General features: G+C 40.0%; 2 protein-coding genes across 2 annotated transcripts; one reads left to right on the forward strand and one right to left on the reverse strand.

The window, feature by feature from the left end:
* Positions 1–531: 531 nt before the first annotated feature.
* Positions 532–5,928, forward strand: LOC141901193 (uncharacterized). The gene has a single exon (XM_074788303.1). It carries the CDS (start codon positions 532–534, stop codon positions 5,926–5,928), a length of 5,397 nt encoding a protein of 1,798 aa, XP_074644404.1.
* Positions 5,929–9,361: 3,433 nt separating this feature from the next.
* Positions 9,362–17,247, reverse strand: LOC141901194 (uncharacterized). The gene is made up of 5 exons (XM_074788304.1): positions 17,014–17,247; positions 14,375–14,495; positions 12,595–12,867; positions 12,346–12,516; positions 9,362–12,256 (listed from the first exon to the last, which is right to left on the reverse strand). Exons 1-5 carry the CDS (start codon positions 17,245–17,247, stop codon positions 9,594–9,596), a joined length of 3,462 nt encoding a protein of 1,153 aa, XP_074644405.1. The 3' UTR covers positions 9,362–9,593.
* Positions 17,248–17,699: the final 452 nt, after the last annotated feature.

Here is a 17,699-nt window from a genome sequence, read left to right on the forward strand (position 1 = left end):
TAGTCACGTGACAGGAAACCAGAAGTCGATAGGGCAAACGTTAGTTTTTATTGCCCAGAAACGGATACTGGTTCTGAAACGAGCTAGTGGACACGCGCAACTTTGATCACATCGTTCATTTCAGTCACATCAGCATTATTGTCGGTGACGCCATTCAGTTTGACACAATTCTTTCTCTAGTTTATAGTTTGAACCGCTCTTATCAGTACACTTTCATTCAGGCATTACGGTAATTCGACTCCCTTTAGATAAACGACTATTTCCAGGCATCACCCACGTCTCTCTTTCCTCTGCGCATGCGTATATAATCATAACCTTATAGTTTTAGTAAAATAAATTCAGTTTATCATATGGAAATTCATGAGTTAGATCTGATCAATTAATAGTCGCCACTCGGACGGCCAGAGTCGACGACATTGGTGCCGTGACCAGGATACTAATCATCATCATCAATACACAACGCAATGCATTAATGGATAAAAAAGTCAACTAACTCAAACGAAGTCAAAAGTTAAGAAAATTCAATTCATCATGACGAAGATCGAACAACTCATCAGAAAAAGAGAATCAACCATCGACGCATTTGATGCGGAATACTCTGTTATTCTGCAAATAATGCAGCAATCAACGGTAACCGAAGACCAGGGGACTGAGCTCGAAGCTCGCCTGGAAGAATTACAAGACGCACACGAAACACGGGAAAACGTTTCTAATCAAATCCAAGAGATGATTAGAAACGACGACGACTATAAAAACGAAACGAAAACATCAAACGCAAGACGATCAGAAGAACGAGTTAAACTTCTGAAAACCAAACGATATATTGAAAACCACACGAAGTCTAAACAACCCGAAACATCAACTGTCCGGGTAACAGACGACAATGATCATCATCAATTTACGGCGAGATTACCTAAATTGAAACTGCCTGTATTCGACGGAACTTACACCCAGTGGACAGCGTTCTGGGAAACGATTGAATGCGACGTCATCGCAGGAAAATTCAGCGATATAACAAAATTCAACTATATCGTCGGTCAGCTTCGGGGAAGCGCCCTCGAAGCAGTTAAGGGACTATTCGCATCCGGCTCGAATCTCGAGACATTGACATCAATTCTGAAAGATCGTTTCGGACAAAATCGTAAAATTGTTCGAGCGCATATTCAGGAAATCTATGATATTCCATCAACAACTTCGAACTATTCAGGACTGTCACAATTTCTAAATAAGATCAACGCGAATGTAAGATCATTAAAACATCTGGGCGTTGACGTTAACGCGTGTGCACCATTCATCATAACATCGTTAGAGAAAAAACTACCGCGTAATCTATTAGAAAAAATGGGCACATGCGGTCAAAAAGATAACTTTGATCTGGATAAATTCATTAACACATACGAAGAGTGTCTCGACAATCTGGGTGAAAATGTAAGTGAAAAATCTCTACAGTACCAACATCAGTATCGAAATTCGAGACCCGGTACTGCGACATCATTGGTATCCGTCACTAAACAGACACAGTTGAAATGCACATTTTGTGACGGTGAACACTACCCAACAAACTGTCAACTACCAATCGAAGAACGTCTTCAAAGGGTAATCGAAAGACGATTATGTCGAAACTGTCTCAAACCAAATCATCAAGCAAAGGACTGTCAAAACCGCAATCGCTGTAAAATATGCAAGAAGACACATCACACGTCAATTCACCGAGATCAACATCAACAAACCGTCTCCGGATGTACATTCGTCAACCAAGGTCATGCGCTGGATAAAATCGTTCAAACATCGGATATAAATAATGTCAAATCATGCGAGGATATGAATTTCAGTATCGATTTCGGAAAATACGCATTGGATACTACCAACATGGTCAGTAATCAAAATCATGATTATCAAAATGAGGTTGTGTTGCTGCAAACGGGGCAGGTGAGTATTGAATATCACAATCACACTTTGGAAGCCAATACCCTGCTCGACAATTGTTCCTCTATGTCATACATTCGCTCCGCTGTTGCCAAAGCTCTCAAATTGGTACCGTCGTACCAACTATCGAAAAAGGTAAATGGTTTCGGTGGCCATTCTACGAAGCGCGTATTTGATATGGCACCCATAGGCATTAGAACATCTGATGGCGTTAAATTCATCGACGTAGCTGTCACTGATGAGATAATTCGTCCCATCTATCGACACGGTTGGGCTGATTGTCTAAAGTACGAACAAATCTCAAATGCAAACCTCGCAGATAACTTCAAATCCGAGGTATTCGTGGTCGATTTATTAATCGGTACTGCCCATCATCATCTATTCTTAAAGAACAATCTGGAGGACGTACCGGACGGTCCCCAGTTACAACACACGAATCTCGGTAGTTTCGTTTTCGGGCCCTTACACAGGTTGTTAACCCCTATTGATACAAATAGGTCTAGTACAAATGCATACACGGTAAGTACCCTTACAGACTCATCAATTAACAATCGGGAACTGTTGGATGACCAAAGCATAGGAGACTATCTACACCAAAACATAGCTGAGTTTCCCGGGGATAACACTTTCGATCGAGAAAGTTTCATAACGCAGTATCAAGGTAAGATAGAGTATAAACATGGGTGTTACTGGGCCCCACTCCCATGGAAACATGAACATGATGAGCTGGGTACCAATCTGGAACAATGCCGGGCTAGATTGTTTCAGATCACCAATCGTCTCCAAAGAACCAATCGACTTGACCAGTACATAAAAGTAATGGAAGAACATCGCAACCGAGGTACAGTATCTGAATTACCAAACCCTGATTCTGTCAAGGAAGGGGATTGTTACTACTTGCCACATTTCCCTGTACTAAAGGAGAGTAACACAACCCCTTTACGGATCGTCTTTGCGGCTAACGCAGGCTCCCCATCATTAAACGACTGTCTGTATGAGGGTCCAAATATGCTCATTGATCTACCTACCCTCATAATGAAATTCAGAATTGGTAGAATTGGTTTGTCGGCAGACATAGCTAAGGCATTTCTATCAGTTAAACTACAGGAAGGCGACAGGAGGTATGTACGATTTCTCTGGTACAAGGACAATAACCCAAACAATCCGATCGTTCCTTACCAACACAATACCGTTATTTTCGGTTCTACTGCTAGCCCGTTCATGCTAGCGGCAGTGTTGAATAAGCATTTGCAACTGAGCGATTCTTGGATCGCAGCGGATATGATCAACAGATTTTACGTTGATAATCTACTCACGAGTGTGATGTCAGAGGTCGATGCTCTGTCATATTATCAATCATCGAACAAAATTCTCAACGACGCAGGTTTCCACTTACGTCAGTGGGCCTCGAACTCGAAACAGGTAAGCGATGCAGCGAAAATCGATGAAATTCAGTACCCCACAGAAGAGGTGTCAGTTCTAGGAATGAGCTGGAATACTAGAACTGACCTCATTTCGTTATCTCAGGCTCAGTTGGTTACAACAACAACAAATACTAAACGGTCTGTAGTTTCGCAAACAGCCTCGGTTTATGACCCACTTGGCTTAGCTGGCCCAGTTATCGTATTAGCTAAGATATTTATCAACAAACTGTGGCTGACTGGAAAAGACTGGGATGACAGGTTATCAACAGAAGAAACGGGTGAGTGGGATGTCATTAGGTCAAATTTACGACAGACGAATGAAATCATAGTGCCGCGTTGGCTTGGTATGGACACCAATCAGAAGGTACATTTCATGGTATTCTCCGATGCTGCTCCGAATGTAGCCATCGGCTGTGTGGTTTATGCAAAACAAGGTGGAAATGTACAGATTATAGGTTCTAAAAACAAAGTCGTGTCCAAAAACAAATCCGGATGGACTGTTCCAAAGTTGGAGCTCGAAGCGATGACTATGGCTGTCAAATATGTAAACACAGTCATAGACGCATATTCATCACAATTCAAAACAATTGAGGTAAGATATTTTACCGATTCAACTATAGCTCTGTGTTGGCTGAAATCAAACAAGGATTTGACCCAATTTGTAAAGAATCGAGTCGAAAAGATCAAGAATGGGAGCCTTGTGGATCGCTGGACGCATGTGGCTTCAGAACACAATCCGGCTGACATCATTTCTAGAGGCATGTCCTTTGACAATCTTAGAAGATCTATGTGGTTCACAGGCCCTCAGTGGATGCTAGCCTCTTTGGCCCCTCCCGTTGCTAATGAGGATATCGGGGTCACAATCCTCGCAGCAGCAACAGAATACGAAAATGAATTCATCACTCGAGAAACGCAAGATTCCGACAAACAAGGTATTCACAACATTATTGATGTCAACGAATTCACTGATTGGACCAAGCTCATAAAGGTTATAGCGTTGGTCAAGCGAGCCTTTAAAAAAGGGCTAACACACAAACGATGTCAATTGTCTGCTGCTGACATGTACTCAGCTGAAATGACACTGATACTTAGCCACCAACGTAGAACATACCCTGATGTTTTCAGATACATCGAAACAAACAAAGGTAAGTGCCCTGCTCTTGTTAGGCAGTTAGGTATCGAAAAAGACAAACATGGTGGTTACCTTCGTTGTGTAGGTCGACTTAAGAATGCGAAACAGGTAAACCCACTTCTCATTTCACACAACTCATACCTAGCTACGCTCATCATACGCCAATCTCACGAAAATGTCCTACACTACGGTGTTGGTATGACAATATGCGATGTTCGGAAGCGATATTGGATCTCGGCGGTCAGATTCGTTGCCAAGAAAGTTCTCCATCGATGCGTAACATGCAAAAAGCTGTACGGTAAGCCCTATACCGCCCCTGACCCCCCACCTCTTCCGGACTTCAGGTTGACCAATTTCAGGCCTTTCTCCGCCACTGCCGTGGATTTCACTGGCCATTTGAATGTCCGGAAAGGGGTGACAGAGGTAGGTAAATGTTACATATGTTTGTACACGTGTTGTACAACCCGTGCGGTGCATTTAGAAGTGGTTAACGACCTGTCCGTAGATTCTTACATACGCTCGTTTCGACGTTTTTGTACGGCCTATTCGACTCCAAATATACTCTACAGCGATAATGCGAAAACCTTCGTCGCGGGGGAGGCCGAAATAAAGCGTTTATTTGAAATCGCAAATTCGTCTCAATCACAAAACCATTATGCTGAAAAGCGTGTTGCCTTCAAGTATGCTCCAGTCCAAGCCCCTTGGATGGCGGGAGTTCACGAACGGTGCGTAGGTACGATAAAACGAGCTGTCAAGAAAACGCTTAAGAATGCTCTCGTTACAATTGAAGAATTACAAACGCTTGTTAAGGAAATTCAGGCTATAGTAAATAATAGGCCCCTAACTTACGTCGAAGAAAAAATTGACGAGCTAAAACCAGTCACTCCTAATTCGTTAATCTATGGACGTGACGTCGAGTTGATACCTAACGAAGAAATCGGGGAATCTGAAATATTTGATGCGGATTATTTGAACAACACGAGCATAACGTTGCAAAAGATGGCCTTTTATAGAGCCAAGCTCATTACTGATTTTCAAAACCGCTTTAAATCTGAGTACCTAGCGGTACTCCGCGAACGACATAGAACTGAAATTAAAAAGCGACATCACAAAAAGGCCACAATAAAAAACGGAGATGTGGTAGTGATTAACGACAAAGACACTCCTCGTCACAAATGGAAACTCGGAATTATTACCGAAACCCTCGAAAGTAGTGACGGTGGTATCCGCGCGGCTAGGGTCAAAACCATCAACGGAACAACTTGTCGAGCAGTGTCAAAATTATATCCACTTGAATTTAGTGTAGATGTGATTGTGAAACAAAACAAATCAGCAGCTGACAAACCCAAACCATTAAAAAGACCCTGTCGTGAAGCAGCACACAAAGCTCGAGCTAAGATTGCTCAACTGGCGACTGATAGTGATCATGATTCGGATTCGACTTAGTTGGGAATTTACATTCGAACGTGTTTAAGTTTACATAAAAATTCTTATGTTGAAAATTGTGTGCATCTCGTTCAATCTCGCATATATTTTAGTTTAGCGTAGATTAGTATTAGATTAAATAGTTTGTTATATGTTACATGTTCAAATGAAATCAAAGTGTATCGGTGATTACATATTCGTGGATTATTTCAACGCGCGCAGCCATGACCTATGGAATGGAACACAGTGACCTACAACCGTGGATAACTCATATCACCGGATGATATAAACATTAGTAATTTTAATCACGCCAGTAACTGTTTACGCGTTTACACCTGGAACTTTAATTGTTCAACTACAAATTGCATATGCGGATATTATAAAAAGACACTAGAACTGCGCTGCGACTATTTCATATCTTGTACCTATCTTCCGGCGGGGGAGGATGTCGGTGACGCCATTCAGTTTGACACAATTCTTTCTCTAGTTTATAGTTTGAACCGCTCTTATCAGTACACTTTCATTCAGGCATTACGGTAATTCGACTCCCTTTAGATAAACGACTATTTCCAGGCATCACCCACGTCTCTCTTTCCTCTGCGCATGCGTATATAATCATAACCTTATAGTTTTAGTAAAATAAATTCAGTTTATCATATGGAAATTCATGAGTTAGATCTGATCAATTAATAGTCGCCACTCGGACGGCCAGAGTCGACGACAATTATTGTCATGTGTATATAATATATAAACATAGCTTCATTTTATCGCAAGATGTATTCCTTTCAGTGCGGCCCATAAGCATGACCTTATTTCAGCAACAGCTCTGATTTCATGCAGCTCTGATTGGACTCGTTTACGTTCGGAATCATACAACATTGTTCGTACCCTTCGCTGATTCGCCGTTTTTAAAACAAATGTCATTTGAAGGGCGTATTATTGACAAAACGTCGAAGCTTTAATTCACCATCATCTTCAATCTGAACATGTTTAAGTTGATCGTTTCCCACGTGAACTGGAAATAGAGCGAAATCGCGATCATTGGTAATGGCTTTTTACTTGAGTGCTTCTCAATGAAATAGTCGTACGTTTTCCGTGTTCTGGAAGGTTTCCTCTCGTGATTTGGTTCAAGGTCGATGTAATTGTACGGGTTGATTAATTGATATTCTTTCCCTTTTCATTGACACGTGTGATAAATTAACCATTTAATTGCTCATTTAAGCGACAGATTGCTCGTGAAAGGAAGATAACAAGATCAAGAAAGGCTATCAAATCAATCTTTGATTCTATTTAAAAAAGTACGCTTTCTTCTAACTATTGTCAGATACAATTTGTACACGTTTTCATATGGAATTTATATATGAATGTGCAAAAAATTCGATTTGTGACTAAACTTGAAAAAAGCATGGACCTCAAAAAGCAGAGCGATATGTATACAAAAGATATACACTGTTTTTCTGTGTATTCCTCTAAATGGAGGTAAAGACGAATCGCTCGGGCGTCGTGATGAGAGATATGAAGACATTATCGTTTCAGCGAAAATTGTGATAGGATTTAATCCGAAACCCTTTAATTAACCCTTTCAGTGCTGACACATCAATACCCTATAGTGCTGGAGATAATTTGAAAATTTTGAAAAATTCCACCCTATTGTGTTGAATAACGGAATACCACTATAGTGCGTCATCTACACCGCAGCGCGGTGTATCGTTAGTAACTAGTATTTCACTATGTTTGACAAGTGCTGCCATTTTTAAAGAGAGATAATTACTAATTACTAATTAAATCAATACACCGTAGTGCGGTGTACTCGCAAAATCCATCATCGATTCATACACCGCACTGCGGTGTAGACGCACTGAAAGGTTTAACTTTCTAAGTTACTGGGACAATAACATACGCGCATATCTAAAACCAAAAAGTCCATTAACGGGGGAAGTTGACAACCACACGTGAATCAGTGCAATAAGTGATGATACCGTTATCAACGATTAAAGTGTTTCAGCCTACGTACTTCTGAAAAATCTGTTATTAATAGCAACATGAATACTTTGATGATAATGATTTTGTATCTTAATATAGCGCAATATTTACCACGTAATAATAAAGTGCACAATCTGTGCACTTTACGTAAAATGAAAATAGGTCGAAATCAAAAATTCTTTCATGGGAGCAATACTGAACATGAAAATTCCAATTGGATAAAAAGTTTAAAGGACATGTTTTCAAATTTGAATGAAATGATTCGACTGTGAGATTAGATCTTCGACACTTGCAATATGTCAATTTGTATCACTTCCTGAAAAAGATAGGGTTCCAGTGTAATTCCCATTCACACGTCGTACCCGTTCAAACATATTTAAGTCGCATGTGAAGGTACTATTTCGCAAAATCCTACAGTCATCTTGACGATCGATGATGATTTTTCATAAAGATCGTTAAATTGGGGGGAAGCACGAAGAAAACGTTTGCAGACTTCAGATGACGTTGATGACAAGGGAATCTTAGTTACAGTGAGGTGCAATTAAGATTAGTTTTTAGTGGTTTTCCTGTTACGTTGAAGAACATTAATCAATCGATTAAGTTTGGGCTGTGTGGGTTGAGCCAGCTATCTTCAAATTCAAGTAACCTACAGAATACAATCACTAGAAATTCAATACAAACTGAAGTAGCGCATACGACATGATATTCTTTCTTCTCTAAGTCATTCTCATGGCAAACAAAAAGAATTGAATTTGAAAATTTTGCGGCCGTCTCGTTTTTGTTACGATCTTTAAATGTCATGTCTCTCAGTTTGACATTAAATCGCCCACCTATGTCTCTTACAGACGATGGAATCAGTAGGAGTTTCAGAAGTACAAGCCAATCATAAAACTTGGCTCAGTCGGTATTTTACAGCGTCACTCTGTGACTACCTTACGCAAGCATTGAACAAAGAAATACTTCCTTACAGAACAATAATTCATCTATCGTGGATGGATTTTTGTGGTAGCATTTCCTCCAATAATTGAAAGATGTTGATAATTGATTCCAAGGTAAAACCTGTGTGAGTGTTCTACCTTAATCATAAGTGTTATATTTCGTATTCAACTGACATTCCCTCTCCGAGCCATGGTCGTAGTAGAAGCCCTTGATAAATCGCTGATTGATTACTTCTGTTACGGATGGGTGTCGGGTTTTTTTTATGACAAAAGCAATCTGCTAGCGACGGATAAGACGAGAGAAAAAACATCGAATAGTAAAAACACTCAGTTTAGCTTCATCGATTTCGGGCGACGTAACTACGTTTAACTGGGTTTCCATATACGCAGATGTCCGATTCGCCGTTGTAGCTAATTTTCATCAGCCTCAACTTATCTTCGATTGTTTGGATTGTGTTTCAGATTTCTTATATCATTATATACCGCAGTTATTTTACTAAGCAACCTGTACATTTGATAAATAGTATCACGGTCATGATTTTTCAGAGATATTCTTACAGGCGTTTCTCTCCAATGCAAACCTTCGATCAGAGAAAAGAAAAACATGAGAGCATGTTAGTGATTTTATGGTTTCGTTTACTTATACATCAATCGGGAACGAACTATGCATGAAAATGAATAACAACACAAGAAATACAGCGAAGCACATACGAACGGATGCCAGAACTAAACGGCGCACTTTCCACTACAAACGACAATAGATAATCAAACCGATTCGGGTTGAATTAGTGAACATGCATTTTCATTCGTGTTACCAGCTGGACAGTAATGTTTCTTATGAGCTATGAAACTGGACACGTAAGTGAACGGAATTTCACATTCTTTACAGTAACGACCAGTTATTTGATGTGAGAATGCTGCATGCGGCACGTGATCCACTGGTGGTGGATTAGCTGGACTCAAAGGTGCTTTCATATTGCCTAAAGATGGTGAAACACTTGAAGAACGAGATTTTGTCGTCTGACAATATTTAAAGCTGGATGGTTTATGCATTCTATCATCATCGTTTTTTAAACATTCGGCATTTTCTTGCTTTATGTTCGGTATTGTCACATTTCCGTCGATGCTATCGCCATCTATTGATATTTCGGGACTTTTAGTTTCCCTTTTTACGTCGGTTTCCGTGATCGGACAGTTTTCGGTATCGTTTCCCTGAACGGTGGTATTTGAGATGTCACCGACGGCTGATAGCTGACCTGTTGTATACCTACTGCCATCTTGTAAATTCAATTCTAAATTCGGATGTTTTTGACTCATGTGCTTGGAGAATTCTATTTGAGTGAACGCATCCGAAGGACAGAGATGACATTTGAACGCTTTTTCTTCCATATGTCGCTGCATATGACTTTCCAACTTAGCGTAATCGGCGAAGCCAGAGTTACATATGCCACAAACGAAAGGCGGTAGTTTTTCTGGTGTTGGCAGGTGCGGTTGCGGAGGTGATCGTTGGCGATCGTGGTCGATCGTTTCCAGGGCTCGGCGGTAACGAGATCGTCTACGTTTATAAGGTTCGTTCTTCAGACGAATTATTTCTGATTCTAGATCAGAATCGACGGCTATGTGAGTCGATGATGATACATCGTCTGTATCTTCCGACGTATCGAGTTTTAGTTCGATCATATCCATATCAGTGAACTCTTCACCATTGTCAATATGCATTTTACCATGCATTCGCATACCTCGCACAGTATTACCGCGATATCCGCACAGTTTACACTTGTATCCTTTATTGCTGACGTGTTTCTTCACGTGGTCGCTATACGCACTTTCTTTGTGGGTTACAAAACTACAATGTGGGCATCTAAGCAAATTCCAGATACCGGTACCGTTTGCAGTTCGTGGACATAAGTGGACCTTGAGTAGTCGTGCAGTAGGATACTCCGTTGCGCAATGGGTGCATCTATAAACGGCTGAAGAACCCGCTGTATCTCCACCAGAGTCCGGGGACGGAGTTCCGTCGGTTGCATCACCATTACGGTCCTTCCCCCGATATGGGCAGTAGTATTTCTGATGAGCTTCTAGAGTACTTATCGAACTGAAACGTATTTGACAAGGAGTGCAACCGAACTGTTGGTGAACAGGTGATGATGGCCCCGGTTCAGGGCTAGTCGGGTTGCACCGTTGTAGGGGTATATGCGAGCTGCTTGGTTCGTGAGAGAACTTAGATTTGTCAGCGTGGCATTCTGGGGATGGTAACGAAGGAATGTTGGCCTTGCTGGGTCTTCTACCGGAGCAGTAGTATTGTTTATGAATGACATAATTCTCATGTTTGTAAAATACAATGTTACATTCAGCGCACATATTGAAATTTGAAAGACATCCCACTGCCGCCGAACTCTGACCGATACCTACTAATTTTGGCGCTGTTAAATGCTGCATCAATGTGGGAACCTGAGACAGTAAAGTCGGCGAGATTGGAGAATTCATAACGGCGGTAGATGGCGGGGATTTTGTCATACCCGGTGATTTAGATTGATCCAGCGCATCAGTCGTGATATCAACACCATTCGGTGACGTAGGATCTAATTGTTCAGTTTTAATCGTTATAGAGTCAACATTTTCAGACCGCGATCCTCTGTTCTCCGTCGATCGCTTTTCGGTTTCTTTCTTCATGCTCAAATCGAGTGGTTGTTCGGACGGTAAAACGCGCGATGGTCGTCCTACTGAGAGTAACTGCTGGTGAGCGGGATGCATCACCGGACCAGCGATCACCGGCTGCATGATGACGGTCGGTACGGTGAACGCGACGCTTCCAGTGCCGTCCGGAGACACGATAGGAGCCGCGAATACGACCTGCTGGGCGCCATTTGCAGACGCCGACACGGTGTACGGAACGACGATCTGACGAGGTGGTAGCTGCGGGACGGCACCGAGAGGGATCGAGCCGGGACTCGCAGACGCTGTATTCTTAACGGTCGGTTCTTTGTCAACGTTAATCTCTTCGCTTTCATCGTCTGATACGGAACCAGGCTCGACCACATCTAAAACCTTCACGTTTTGTCTCTTTCCGCAATAATATTCCTTGTGGCCGAGATACGTTTTCACCGAAGAGAAATGAATATTACAACGTTCGCAATACGAGTTCTTCTTAATTTCGTTACTAGGTGATGCCAATGATTCGGGAGACTTTGATATTTGAGTATTTTCAGTTTTTGAAGGTGGTGTATGGGTATTAACGATGTGAATCCGTATTTTTGCCGGATCGTGAGACTTGAACGAACAATGCGAGCAGCGCAATTTCGGTGGACTATCAACCCTAGATTTCGCTAACGGGAGGCTATCTTCGCAATTACTAAAATCTGCCTTATCCTCGTCACTATCTCGTGACACCCGCGAACGCTTAACGCTATGGCAGCCATCTATCGTATCTACAATTGATGATTAAACCAAATTTTTAGCTGTAGATTCAAACGAGATTAAGATGAAAATTCTTCTCATATTTCTGTTTTATACTTACCGATATTCGATTCATCGGATTCGCGTTTAACAGGTTTAGTAGTAATCGGGGATACCGGTTCAGCAATGCCGCTTTCTGATCGTCTCTTCGAGCAGTAATACGCTGTGTGAGCGCTCAGAGTACTAGGACTGCTGAACCTTACACCACATTCACGACACACGAAAATCAACGCTGAAATTTTTTTAGAATATTCTATAAAAACAAAACAGGAAAATGGAATTCGGAATATACTGGATGATGTCTACTTACGATGTGACTTTGAGCTATGCAGCTTTGATTGAAAACCAGGAACTGAACGTTGTCCAACAGTCGACTCTAGTTTCATCCCGTCTTGGACCATTTCGCTTGATAGTGACGTCACACCGGCATCCGCCGCTTCCGTCGATGGTACTGATTGAGCAGTAACCTCACTTGGAGAAGCGTCTATATTTTCATCTGGTTCCTCGATGGCCAACTCGAATACGGCTACTAGTGAAGTATCTGGCGGTATTTCGCTCGTAATTTCACATGATATATTCCTACCTACGATAAAAAGTATTCCAGATTATATACTGGGACCTGAGTGGAGTATAATCGTAAAATGTCCAAAAACCAGGAAATATGTATATCTAAGTCAACAGGTTTATGGGGTTTGCCAACATAAAAATACTTGAGCCAAGCATTTTGTTATCTTATCTTTTAAAGCTGGTACAAAGGGGCCCGCGTTACAGTTTCGCGGAGTGTTTGCAAATCAAATGGAATTGATGATAAAGGAGCATATATACAACGACAAGTTGTACGAGATGAAAAGGAACTTTATTTGGTCAATAGTCTAATCTGACTCATCGATGGATTGAGAGGAAAAATGTGTGTTGTAGAACGCAGCACCAGGGGAGGTAGAGTCGTCTTCCGGGCTGAGACATGGGGACTCATCTCTGTTTTTTAGTTCATTGCACAGCAAGCGGTCACTATTTATCTCGGTGCTGGGGTCGTATTTTCACTAGCTCCGCCAAACTGATGATAGATCACGATCAGGAAGTTTTAGATAACAAACCGCAAACTATCATTAAACGGGTCTGGAATCCATTTCCGATACTGTAATAATTATGTTCCCATATAAGCCTTCGTATGTTTATTCGAACATCGGAAGTTCGAAAACCTAATTCGGAGATCGTGTAAAAGGTCTTTCCCTGAGACATGTATACATCATCGATCTTAACGACCAAAGCCTTGCTTGTGACCACGAGTCCAATTTGTAGCATAGATACGAGTATTAATAAATCTGACTTTGATTTCCTAAAACGTTGATGGTTAATTAGTATCGTAGTGATTCTATGATGACTAGCTCGTGCAGTTATTCTCGTAATTTACATTTTTGCGATGATAGCGTTATCAATTATGCGCAATTTCAAATTGAATCAATTCCAGATCACATTTCTAATCGGTAACGAATGTTCACGTACAACATATCGCTGGCTTCCGAAAAAAATGAGATAAAACATAAACTATTTTATCGCGTTTGGATCGAATGTTGTCTTTGCTTATCGCTGTATGTCATCGCAACGTACTACCATCCATCTCAGGAAACAGAAGTTTGGATAGTAAAAAAAGGTATCAATGTTTACCGAGCCTACACGACGCCGAAATAGTACATCAAATTCGATGCGTGTCAGAGATATTGGAATATATGAATATCGTTATTATTCTGTCGTTTGGAAATACGCCTTTGCATTAACCATAAAAGTGCACAATCGGTTATCATATCTTTGAAAGAAAATTTAGAAAATTTTTAACGTTCAAGGTTCAACAATTTATTTGACGAACTGTCGTTCTTTGTCTGGATTAATTCAAACATTGTCCTAACCGCAATATGAATACGTGTGACCGATCACAGAAATATTCATGAAAGTACAAACTACGCCTCTACACCTAAACAACCTAAACCTTTCTGACACGTCAAGTTCGATCAATCCGTTCTTTCTTATTTTTAATCTCATCTTTTTACGGTAATGAATGGAAAAACCTTGAGAGTATGTATATAACACGTTACCTGTGAAGCGTATTAAAGAGTTCGAGTCATCTTCTTCCTTAACTCCTGATTTTCGGACGAGTTTAAGCCAAGCCCCGCTCTCAGATGCGACCAGTAAACCTTTACCAATACCGTCTGAGACCTGCAAACACAATTGACAGAGACGCGATTCGGTTTATTTGTCGTGGACGTTTTTATTCTGAATATACAATGTAACCGCAAGATATGTTGACTTGACGCGGTTCTAAAGTTCGAATTTTTTTCGGATCAGGGCAGATCTCTGATTGTCGAAGATAGCATACATTTTTGAGGGATAAGATTTGGTTTTTGACCTCATCTGAAGACGTTGTCCAACCGACGATTGACTCGAGACAATAATGTCTTCTTTCGGCTGTTTTCGACTAGAGTCCAAAGTATCGGGAGCCTGTCGACTAAAGTCTAGCGGATATCCAATAATAGTAAGATAAAATATATATTAAGTAAATTAAGTTCTAGCGATAACGTCAAAGATCATTATCGTCCGGTGAAGATCATCGAGATAGGACCAGTATCAACAATCCAAATTTCACGAATCATTTTTAATATCAATATCAAGGACGATAAGTCCATGTTCAAAGTCATGTATACTAACTTCAAGTGAATCACCGTGAATACTGCCCCGTTGACCCTTTATAATACATTAGCATGCGAAAAATAGCATTTAACACACATCCCATAGAATGATGAAGAGCAAATGGATTAACATAGATTTATCAAACTTTAAAACACAAAGAATATTTCATTTTTATTTTTTATTCTCTAAGACACTGTCTCACCACCCACATTGTACACAATTATTCATAGAGAAGATAAGTTAATTCGAAATTGTCAATGATATTGTAAACATTGACGAAGTAGATATATTTCCTTAACTTGATTTATGTCTATTGTTTATTCATAAGACATCTGCAATCAATGATTCATGTTCCCAATATGACAAAATTAATTGAAATTCGAAAATAGAAAGTTTCATGGGCAGGGAAATCTCAGAATCAGTATCACTTATCAGTATCACTACCTTGTTCATATTTTTCATTTTTCATGACTTTATTTTTTTCAAACAAAAAATTAAGATTAAGAATGGAATTGATGATAATTTCAAGTAGTAATCAACCTTTTTTGTAATGATAGAATTGTGAAAAAACTTACGTAAGTGAATCGAACAATAACCAACCTAGCTAAATTCAAGAATTTACACTCATCGGAAAAAGTCATGTATCCAAAGAATGAGTTTTCGTGTTAATCAGACTTCGATCTTTGAAATGAGCGGTTACGTGGTTTTTTATCGACATCAGACCTCTTTTGAAAGAAAGGCCGCGTGGAGACAACACACGTGCAGCACGCATTCGCGTCGTGTACACGAATGATAACGTATATCTTATCAATTCCAATCTTATCGTCAGACAACATTTCGATAAAGAATCTCAAATAACAGTGTCAATATTCCAAATTTGAATAAGACCCGGTTATTATTTGCCTTTCGCCGAAAGCGCCGTCTATCTTATCATTGATCAAGACACTTTGGAGTTTTGTTCCTTGGTTTTGAAGGAGTTCGCAAAGATAACATTGGTGTATATAGTTCGGTCAGTGCCACATCGTAGTGACTGATCGACATTCAAAAATGTTGATAAGAATCTACTTTTTCAAGGAATATCGGTTAAAATCTGTTGTTAGTGCCCCGAATATCAACCAATAATTCCATCGTAATGTATTCGAGTCGAGGACGCGAAGGAATTATAGGAATGTTACAACACATCTTGGAATGATTTTGAAACATTCGACTGAAGACACTCCCATTATTCTATTATTCAGAAGTCAGAAGCTAGGTTCGCACCTACCGCGCACGTAAAAAATACAAAGCAAATACTTCATCGTATTAGAGTTCCGTTAAAGTTCCGTAATCAGTTAGTCGATATCAAAAGACAAGTAATTCCTGTAACAAAAGTTGCAAAACCCGACATCTGCAATACCAAAATTCATTCTTTCAAATTTTTCCAAGTGATATCATCGATTTCATTAATTAGTGATAGTAACAACATGAACAAAAGTGACTCCATGTGTTTCAAGTTACGGTCGACTCTCATTCAACGGTGAGAAATCGTGTTATAGATAAAGAAACGAGTAAAACCCAAAAATAACCTCAGAGAACGTTATTCAACTTACCTATAACGAGCCTAATTTCTCGCTTACTCCCAACTCACAGATTCTAAATAATCACTGTTAACATCTATACTACCTATAAACCAATCTCATTTTGGTGGCTAACTTATCTTATCTCACACTCTTTGATATGAACACAAGAGCCAGGTGGTGTTTCTATACATGATAGAGAATCGGTGATCAAAACTCACCGATTAAACTCAGCTTCAATTTTAAAAGATTAAGTATCTCATTCATCATACAAGTTCCCTTTATCTTTCACCAAAAACTAAGAATGATAACACGAGCAAGAAGAAATTTCAATCGATTTTTATCATAATCTGACAGAGACTGGCTTCGCTAAAGATCGTTATCCTTCCAATTGAAATAGTGAAATATAGTCTACTAACAATCTACTTCACGGGTGTTTTGTCTGTAGATTTTCAAGCATTTCTAAATACAATGTGTTATTTCAAGATTACCTGAATTAAATTTTCGACGCTGTTATCGCTTGTCTCAGAGGCTGCGTAGGGACCAAATATTTTTCCAGGCGATAAGGTGGTTCCGGCCTTCGTGTAACATTCCGGTTCGGCGTCCTGGTCGCATTCCGTTGGTTGTAAGGACAAATGTTCAACGGGAAGATGTAAAGCCTTGGCCAGTTCATCCATTACATCTTCATCGAACACTGGAAGAAAGTTCAATAAGGTTACACACATCTTTGCACTGAATACGTCAAATGTAGGAAAGCCTTTACCGCCCGTTTACAAGCGAGAACCATTTCAGCATGGTACCAAAATTCGATGAAATTGTACATATGTGTTTTATGTGGGTGTGTATCACGTTAAAAACATCACTGAATCGTATCTAATCTCTTTCACCTTATCAAACATAAAATTATAGTTGTACTATCGGCTTAATTACCATATTTACGCGATAGTGTATAAAAAAGCAAATCAATTAGCGATTATAACAGTGGTGATTTTTACCACGAAAATACAGATAAAACGTCGCATTTATCAACTTCAGATACGAAGCTGAATGGCATTATTCACTGAATTGTTCAAATAAACCGTTAAAGACTGGTAAATACGCTTTTTTCATGAATTCATTCAGAATGTGTTGGACTCAAAATACTAACGCAGTATCTCTGATACTTCTTTGCCATGGT

This window comes from Tubulanus polymorphus, chromosome 3, assembly GCF_964204645.1.
Source record: "Tubulanus polymorphus chromosome 3, tnTubPoly1.2, whole genome shotgun sequence".
NCBI lineage: Eukaryota > Metazoa > Nemertea > Palaeonemertea > Tubulaniformes > Tubulanidae > Tubulanus > Tubulanus polymorphus.